The following is a 9,166-nucleotide window of genomic DNA, read 5'->3' as shown; positions in this document are numbered from 1 at the left end:
CTTATTGGAGATGAGAGTCTCATGGGGACTTTTCTGTCCGGTAGCATGCTGCCAGCCATGTTTTAGTAAAGCCCCCCTTTGTGTATTTATACAAATGCCCTATTGGTTCTGTCTCTCTGGAGAATCCTGAACTAATAACCCACTGGCGCGTGCCTCTCCTCATCAAGGCTCGCCACCCACCCTCCTCCTCTCCACAAAGCCCGGTCACTTCCTTCACCCACTGTGGCTGCCTCCGCTACCCCAGCACAGGGTGCAGCCTTGAACCTGCGACCCGGAGCCCCCGGGGAAGAGGAGGGCTTGTGCGGCCTCCTGGACGAGCTGACATTCTGTTCAGACAAGTGGGGTGGGGGGGCGCTGGACTGGCGATGGGAGTCTTGTCAGCCCACCCTGCCAGCTAGGCGTGTTTCTAGAAGACAGCTGTCTGGGTGAAGGATGGAGGCCGTTAATCCAGGGCGGGTCTCATTTGCATAATGCTCACATACATTTGCATCTCATTAGTGCCCAGCCTTGGAATTCTGCACTGCAGTGTTTGGTCACCATTTGCAAATCACTGCAGGTGGAGATTAGGCATCTGAGACTTGAGTGCTTATTAATTTCCTAAGGAGATCCTCCCTCCCTCCTTTCCTCAATTCCTTCCTTCCTTTTTTCCCCCTCCTTCCTTCTTTCCTTCCTTTTATCCTTCCTTCCTTCCTTTTTTCTTTTTGGTGCTGGTACTGTGGCTTGAACTCAGGGCAAGACTCTCTCTCTGTCCCTGAGCTTTTTTTGCTCAAGGCTAGTGCTCTACCACCTGAGCCACACCCAATTCCAGCTTTTCTTTCCCTAGTTAATTTAGAGCTGAGTCTCACAGACTTTTCTATCCAGGCTGGCTTTGAACTTCAATCCTCAGACCTCAGCCTCTTGAGTAGCTAGGATGACGGGTGTGAGCCACCAGCTCTGGGCCAAGTTCCTGAGGTTTTTTTTGTTTGTTTGTTTAGTTTGCAATAGATACTTGACAATGTGCATCTATCCCAAGCACCACTGGTGGGCCCTGCTAATGCTGCCAGGCCAAAAGGACCTTAAGAACAAATGCACAGCGGATAACCCTCTCTGCTCTTCTCCCGCCAAGAGGAGCTCAGCAAAGTGCCTTGCTCCGTGTGGTCCTCCGGCAAAATACAAACACAGATCCCTTCTTGGAGAACCGTTTTCTCTTCAGGATCTCTTCTTTCCACGCACTGCACTGGGGCGTAACATCAAAGGAGGACTTGCACACGAATTTACCCATGCGCCTTTGCAGCCTAGCAAGTACTCGCTCCTTAAGCCATGCAGAGATGGCGCTGTACGGGCTAGGGCCACGTTCCCCGATGCCCCATCCCAGGGGCCAGGCACGGAGGGGAGATCAGCACCTGAGGGGGGTACACCAACTGGGGACACAGTACCCTCTGAGGGACGGGCACTGGGAATGCAGGAAGGAGTGAGAGAGGGTGGTCGCTGGAGAATGGTAGAGTGGGAAGACCCCCAAGGATCACGGTGTTCCTATCCCTTCTGCCCAGTCTCTCCTGGGGCCTCTGGACGCCCACAGAGCCTGAAGCGGGGAGGGGGGGGTGGGAAGCCTGGGTTGGGGCGTGGCCTGCGGCGGGAGAGGCTGCCCTGTGACTGGTGTGTTGGACACAGGAGGCCTAGGGGTGGGGACAAAGGCCGGGGCAGCCTCCTCTCTGACTGGAGGTATCGGCTACCCCTAATGGCCTGTCTGGAAGGTTCTGCAAGTTGGTCTTACCCATAACCATGGGGGGGGGGCCAGACCCCAGGCAACCCTGCAGGGCCCTGCGTGACCCCACCCCCCGCCCCAGGTGCCCCCAGCTCCAAGGTCAAAGGACACGAGCCTCTGGGCACAAGGCAGCACTCCGAGTCGGTACTACTGCGCTGTATTACACCCTCACCCCGTGTCCCGCCGGACCCCGTGTCCAGAACCTTCTTATTCTGTCCACTCAGGGCACCTGCCCACTGCGGTGACCTCAGAGAAAGAAATCCTTCAATGGCTGCGGCATCTGGGAAGAGGAGAGCTCGGGGAGTGACCGGCCGGAGGGGTGGGGGGAGTGAGGGGGGATGAGGGGAGACCAGAGGGGGAGGGGAGGGGAGGCAGGGGAAGCAGGGAGGGGGGCGGGGCGGGGAGGGCAGCTCACTTCCTTCTGGATGAGCTCAGCGTAAACCATGCAGGGCGGAGGAGATCAGCTGGTCGGCGTCCAGGTCGATGAGTCTGAAGCAGGCCTGTGAGGAAGACAGCCATGCATTGCGTGTGCGTGTGCGTGTGCGTGCGTGTGCGTGCGTGTGTGTGCGTGTGTGAGAGAGAGAGGGAGAGCTGGAATATTCTGGGTGTTAGCTGTGCTGGAGGGAGCTCTCCACACCCCTGAAAAGGAAGCTGGGCCTGGGGTATAAGAGCCCAGAGGCCCTGGGGGCGTGTGGCCTTAGAGCGTGGCCTTTGGGGACGTGACCCTGACATTTGGGGCGGGGCCCTGACATTTGGGGCGGGGCCCTGCCGGTCAGGGCGTGGCCCGCGGCCTTCAGGGTCGTGGCCGTGACTTTTGGGGTGTGGCCTTGGGGCGTGGCCCGCGGCCTTCGGGGGCGTGGCCCGGCGCTCGGGGCGTGGCCTTGGGGGCGTGGCCCGTGGCCTTCAGGGTCGTGGCCGTGACTTTTGGGGTGTGTCCTTGGGGCGTGGCCCGCGGCCTTCTGGGGCGTGGCCCCGGCGTTTGGGGCGTGGCCCCGCCGGTCGGGCGTGGCCTTGGGGCGTGGCCCCGCCGGTCGGGGCGTGGCCTTGGGGGCGTGGCCCCCGGTCGGGGCGTGGCCCGCGGCGCTCACCAGGAGGATGGCGTCGCCGCTCATGCTCTCCAGCAGCGCCTGCTGCCGCACCATCTGCAGCATGCTGTAGGCCACCAGCACCTGGAAGTTTCTGCAGGGCTTCCCGGTCAGCAGCACCTGAGGGCAGGCAGGCGGGCGGTCCTCAGCCAGGACCCTGTGGCCTCGGGGTGGGGAGCCCTCCTCCCGCCGTGTGCCCAGGTGCTGAGCCCATTCATTCATTCATTCATTCGTTCCTTCACTAGCTCATGACTGCTCCTGGGCGCCCGTGGAGATGGGGAGATGAAAGGCCTGGGGGCCGCTGGGCGCTGGCGCTCTCGCCGGTGACCACGGCCTCTCGGAGGGCCGAGACCTGAGGATCGTGAGCCAGCCCCCCGGCAGGAAAACCCGAGACACCCGAAAAAAGGTGCTGTGGCTCAAAGAGGGAGAGCGCCCGCCTTGCACGAAAAAGCCCAGGCCCAGGGCCCAGGCCCTGAGTTCAAGCCCCACCACCACCACCACTACCACCACCACCCACAACAACGAATAGGCTCTCCAGTTCATGCTGTGATACAATGGTAGAGCACCAGCCTTGAGCAAAAAAGCTAAAGGACAGTGCCCGGGCCCTGAGTTCAAGTCCAGTACCAACACAAAACCAAAACACACCAACCAAACCAAACAAAAAAAAAGAGAGCTAGGCGTGGTGGCGCCCTCGGCAGAGGTAGGCGAATTGTGGCCCCAGGTCCACCTGGGCAACAGCGTGAGACTCGAAAACACAAACCGAACATGGAAGGACTCGGGGTAAGGCGGGACTCAGACCTCCAGCCAGAGGCAGGCCCTGATGGGCACCCACAAAAACAAAGAAGAGGAGGAGGAAACAGAAACAGAAGATAAGGGAGGGGAGGAGGAGCAGGAAAGGAAAAGGAAGGAGGGAGAAAGAGAGGGGGCGAGAAGGGAGGGAGGGAGGGAGGGAGAGACTGGGGGAGGGAGAGCCAGGAACAGAGGAGGAGACGGAGAACCTCTGCTGCCCAGAGGCGCCGCCCGCCCTGTGTTCGAATGCCGCCCGCCCCGTGCGTGGACCACCAGCCCCTGCGGCCTCACCTCCCAGAGTCTCCAGACGTCGTCGAAGGACTTGAAGGCGCTCTGGAAGTAGAAGCAGAACCACGGGAAGAGAGACTGCACGGCGCCCGCGCCCTTCCCCTCTGCGGGAGAGAGGACGTGCCAGGCGGGGCGCTGGCCTGAGGGAGGCCCCGCCCGCCACGCACCCCCGGCGCTGGGACACGCGGAGGCGGGAAAGCCACAGCTGCCCTGGCCTACCTACCCGGGACCGGGCCGGACATCCCCGGTGCCCAGCCATGCCCCCCACGGCCCCACTGGGGGCCGCTGCCCCCCGCCCCGGGATGGGGGGGTCACTCACTGAGGTGCTCAGCGAACAAGGGGTCCAGGAAGCTGATGAGGCGGTTGAGCATGTCCAGGTTTTTGGCCACCCCGATGTTAATGACACAGCTGTGCTCCTATGCAGGACAAGCAGAGAAACGGAGGCCTGCTTAACCCGGTCCTACTTCCCCCAGCCCCCATTCTGGAGGGCCGTGTCTCTGCCTGCGTGTGTGGTGTGTGTGTGTGTGTGTGTGTGTGTGTGCGTGCGTGTGTGTGTGTGTGTGTGTTGATGCCGGGATTTGAACTCAGGGCCTCACTTTCTCGCCTGGCTTTTTCACTCAACTCGCGCTCTACCCCTTGAGCCACAGCTCCCCTTCCAGCTTTTCCGTGATTAACTGGAGGTGAGAGTCTCACGGACTTTTCTTCCTCAGCTGGCTCCGATCTCAGCCTCCTGAGTAGCTGGGATGACGGGCGTGGGCACCCGTGCCCCAGAGCTATTAGACTTTGTACTGGAGGCTGGGAGGGAGGGCCACCAAGGAATGACAAAAGCTGGGGAGCGGGTTGCGGGGGAGGGGAGGGAGGTTGGGGGGGTGGCAGCAGAGACTGTGGGGAGGGAAGCGGGGTTTGGGCTGGGGACGGCCAGGAGAGGGCGTCTTTGGGGTCCCGGAGAGAACTGGACCTGGGCCCTATCCTTTCTAGACTCTCCCAGAGACTTGGGGCTGGAGGAGGCGGGCGAGCCTGGCTGGTTAATGGAGAGCGGGGTGGGGTGGGGTGGGGGGTCCCCTGCCGGGCTAGCCCTCAACCCTCACGGTTTTCTGCAAGAAGAACTGGAAGAGCCAGAAGATCTCATGGTCGTGTTCCACCATCAGCTTGGAAGAGCAGCACCATCTCGTGGAAGCCTTGCTGGTACTCTGTGTAGGATGGGAGGGGGGGGGTAAGGGGGAGGACTGGGGAAGGGAGAGGGGAGCGGGGGAGGGGGGCTGGGGGCGGGCTCACCGGCCTTGGTGTTGCACACGTAGCTCAGGAGCAGGAGCTTCTCCAGTTTCTTCTTGTCGATGAGGACGTTACCCAGCGGGTCTTTGTCGTAGAGTCTCTGGATGTCATAGGCTGGGGGGGGAGGGGGGCAAGGGGCAGGTTTGGGGACGGGACCTCCCCCCCAGGGTCCCCGTCTGAGCTGGCAGGCGGCGGGAGGGGCTCTGGAGCTGGCACTCGACCATGTTGAGCCACAGAGTTACTTCCGGTTTGCTGGGGGCTCGTTGATGATAAAGGATCTCAGGGACCTTCCTGCCTGGGCTGACTTCAAGCCACGATCCTCAGACCTCAGCCTCCTGCACGGCTGGGACGACAGGCCTGAGCCGCCATACCTGACTTTTCCTGACTTACCTGCAAACCTTTTGTTTCTGGCCAGTCCTGGGCCCTGAACTCAGGGCCTGAGCACTGTCCCTGGCTTCTTTTTGTTCAAGGCTAGCACTCTGCCACTTGAGCCACAGCGCCACTTCCGGCTTTTTCTGTGTATGTGATGCTGGGGAATCGAACCCGGGGCTTCATGCATGCCAGGTGAGCGCTCTACCGCTAGGCCACCTTCCCAGCCTTCACCTTCGAATGTTTAACTAGGCAGCAGCCCGTGGCCCATCCACAGCCGAGCCGGTTCAAGGCCGGAGGGAGACAAGGCAAGGGTCACGGCAAATGGCCTTTGCCAACGCGGTACTGAACGTCTAGGGTCTCCCCAAAACACAAACGGGGCGCCTTAGGTAAGATTTGGGGCTGGGAGAATTCCAAGCCCAAGTCAGGGTGGCAGCCAGCACCCTGGGGTCAGCGGTGCTGGAAATGGCGGCTGAGGGGGCAGCGGGAGCCGTCCTTCCCCCCCCCCCCCCGCTCCGTCCTCCCCCTCCAGTCCCCCCCCCCGCCATCTCACCGATGTTGTTCCTCGTCTCGGTGAAGTTCCGGTGCATGTTCTCCAGCAGCGGCAGGATCTTCTCGTACATCTGGCACAAGGCTTCGTAATTCTTCCTGGGAGCGCGGCAGGGCGGAGGCTCGGGATGGACGGAGTTCCCCCATCTCGGAGCACAACCAGGCGAACCCCCCAACTCAGCTCTGCACCCCAACCCTGGCTCTGCACATGGCGCAGCTCGAGCCCAACCCAGCGGCGTTGCTTGTCCTCTGGGAGCCTCAGTTTCTCCGTCTGTCAAACGGGGGCCAGGCTGGCCCCTGTGCCTGCTTGCCGTGGCATTGTTTGGTTTTGGTGTTTTGTGCCAGTCCTGGGACTTGAACTCAAGGCCTTGGGCTGTGGCCTGGCTTCCTTTCCCCCAAGGCTGGCGCGCTACCACCTGCGCCACAGCTTCACCTCCAGGCTCCCAGGCTCCTCCCCGGGGCTGGCTTTGAACCGCGATCCTCAGAGCTCAGCCTGCATTTTCTAAGCCAGCCTGCCATCTGCCATCCCCGTGACAAACCCTCCGTGATGGAGGAGGAGCTGAGGCTCCCGCACAGAGGTTCACGGACGAGCTCACTCTGGAGGTGAGCAATAGTGCCGGCATCTGAACCCCGTGCCCGGCCCCTGGGTCCCCAGAAAGGACTAGGGTGGGGGGCACTTCCTGGAGGAGGAGCCCCGACTGAGCTGGGCCTTGAAGACAGCCCAGGGCCCGAGAGGCAGGGGAGGGGGAGGTCAGGCCTCAGGGGTCAGCACTGGGGTGGAGTTGGGGAAGGGGCTGAGGACTCGGGGTGTCTGTCACACAGTTGGTGTGGCTGGATGGGGGCGTCCAGGTCAGGGAAAAGAAGGGGAGCTATTGAAAACATCACCCGTTCCGCCACTGGCGCCGGGTGAACATGGTGGCTGGGCGGGGAGGAAGAGGCCAAGAGGCCAGAGGCAGCCAGTCCTGGGGGGCAGCGCGAGGGGCCAGGGGAGAAGAGGACTTCCCAGAGCTTCTCGGCAGAGCTGGGGAGAGGAGGACGCAGGCCCACCCCTGGCTGCACCTGCTGAGGGCAGATCTAGAATGTTCTACCTCCTCTTGCTGTCCACGGTGAGCCGCTCATCCTGGGAGCTCTGCCAGGAGTAGTAGCCGGTGAGGAACTTCCACGCCTCGGTCCTCACGAAGGGGTGCAGGCCCTGGGGGTGGAGAGGGACAGCCGTCTCGCTGGTAAGGGGGGGGGGGACTGCTCACCCCGCGCCCCACCCGTCCCAGGCCCCCTGCGGGGCTGGGGACCGCACCCTCTCCAGGATGCTGAACGCAGATGAAGTCCCGCGACTTGGCCAGGTGGCCGTTCTCGTCGAAGAAGCTCTCCCACTCTGTCTTGTCGATGGGGGCTTCCGCTTCACCTGCAACACAGTCCATTCCGCGCCTTCTACAAACGCCCGGCTTTGATTTGAATGTAGGGTGTAGTTTTAGTTGTCATTGTCTGTGCTGATGTGGGCCTTGAACTCAGGGCCTGGGCGCTGTCCCTGAGCTGCTTTTTGCTCAAGGCTAGCGCTCTGCCACTTGAGCCACAGCGCCACTTCCGGCTTTTTCTGTGTATGTGGTGCTGAGGAATCGAACCCAGGACTTCATGCTTGCTAGGCGCGCGCTATACCACTAAGCCACCTTCCAGCCAGCTTTCCAGATTCTTTTTTTTTTTTTTTTTTTTTAAGCAATTAATTGGAGGTAAGAGTCACGTGGACTTTCCCGCCCAGGCTGGCTTTGAACTTGGATCCTCAGATCTCAGCCTCCCTGAGTCGCTAGGATTAGGGTTGTGATTAAGATTAGTGTCTTCATCACAGAGATTATTTGAGGTTAGTTAGCGTCTTTATAATCAGTTGCTATGATTTTAGAAAGAAAAAAAAAAAACCCACAAATGCCATGTGGGAAGTTTTTCCCACTGAGGCTGAAACCATCCGCAGGACCTTGGCATTACTGCCCACCCAGTGGCCGTGGGCTGAAATGATTGGCCAAAGCACCAACAACAATCCAGCAGCAGCTGTGGACAGGGAACGCGGAAACCTCCAACCTGACTAAGCTAGACCAGTACCGTCATGGCAGCTTCCCGGGTCGCCAGGAAACACCGAAAGGGAGGACGGCGGCCTCCCCTCTGCTCCAACGCCCATCGGAAGACCAAGATACCCAGATACCACCACCCTGCTCCACCTGGCCCGTCCCTTCAGGGGTCTGGCCTGTCAACCCAGCCCCGTGCAAACCAGGTGCTGGGAACGTGCCTGGTGGCCGAGCACTCGCTTCATATACATGAAGCCCTGGGTTCGGTTCCCCAGCACCACATAGATAGAAAAAGCCAGCAGTGGCGCTGTGGCTCAAGTGGCAGAGTGCTAGCCTTGAGCAAAAAGAAGCCAGGGACAGCGCTCAGGCCCTGAGTTCAAGGCTCAGGACTGGCAAAAAAAAAGAGGAGAAGGAGGAGGAGGAGGAGGAGGAGGAGGAGGAGGAGGAGGAAGAAGAAGAAGAAGGAGAAGAAGAAGAAGAAGAAGAAGAAGAAGAAGAAGAAGAAGAAGAAGAAGAAAGAAGAAGAAGAAGAAGAAAGAAGAAGAAGAAGAAAGAAAGAAGAAGGCAACACCAGCCCAGCGCTTGGGGGGCTGAGGCGGGAGCGTCCGGGGTGTGGCCGGTCCCCACCGCCCAGCCCGACGACGCTGTGTTGAGCACACACCAGGATGAAGGAGGCGGAGCGCCGGGCGGAGACGCTGTTCTCCGGGGGAGAGGGTGGTCATGTCCCCGCCGGCTCCCTGTCTCCAGGGCCTGTGGGGTCCGCGGGGCTCTGACCTTGCCGGGGCTTGAGCTGCCGTCCCCAGAGGAGCTGCGGCTCTACGGAAGGCCGAGCAGCCAGCCAGGGTGTCACAACGCCCCGGCCTCATCACAATGGCTTTGGAACGTGGAGCCCTCGCCCTCCCGGGGGCGGCCGTGGCCGGGCGCCAGGCCTGGGGGTGGAGCTCAGGGACCGGCCCGTCCGGGCTGCGGGCCTGGGGAGCTGCTTTTCTTGGGGATGGGAGTGGGGTTTGCGTGCGGGG

The 9,166-nt window shown here is 61.1% G+C and overlaps 1 protein-coding gene across 1 annotated transcript; it reads right to left on the bottom strand.

The window, feature by feature from the left end:
- Nucleotides 1-1,991: 1,991 nt before the first annotated feature.
- Tbc1d21 (TBC1 domain family member 21) lies at nt 1,992-8,869 on the bottom strand. The gene is given in 13 exon segments (XM_048329600.1): nt 1,992-2,024; nt 2,160-2,192; nt 2,194-2,244; nt 2,833-2,949; nt 3,910-4,010; nt 4,226-4,322; nt 4,995-5,054; nt 5,056-5,096; nt 5,182-5,292; nt 6,101-6,195; nt 7,185-7,288; nt 8,809-8,853; nt 8,855-8,869. Coding segments are annotated over 13 exon segments (903 nt in total).
- Nucleotides 8,870-9,166: the final 297 nt, after the last annotated feature.

Source organism: Perognathus longimembris, chromosome 20, assembly GCF_023159225.1.
Source record: "Perognathus longimembris pacificus isolate PPM17 chromosome 20, ASM2315922v1, whole genome shotgun sequence".
Classification (NCBI taxonomy): Eukaryota; Metazoa; Chordata; class Mammalia; order Rodentia; family Heteromyidae; genus Perognathus; species Perognathus longimembris.
The sequence above is the reverse complement of the archived record's forward strand: the minus strand, read 5'-3'. Positions and strand labels throughout refer to the sequence as shown.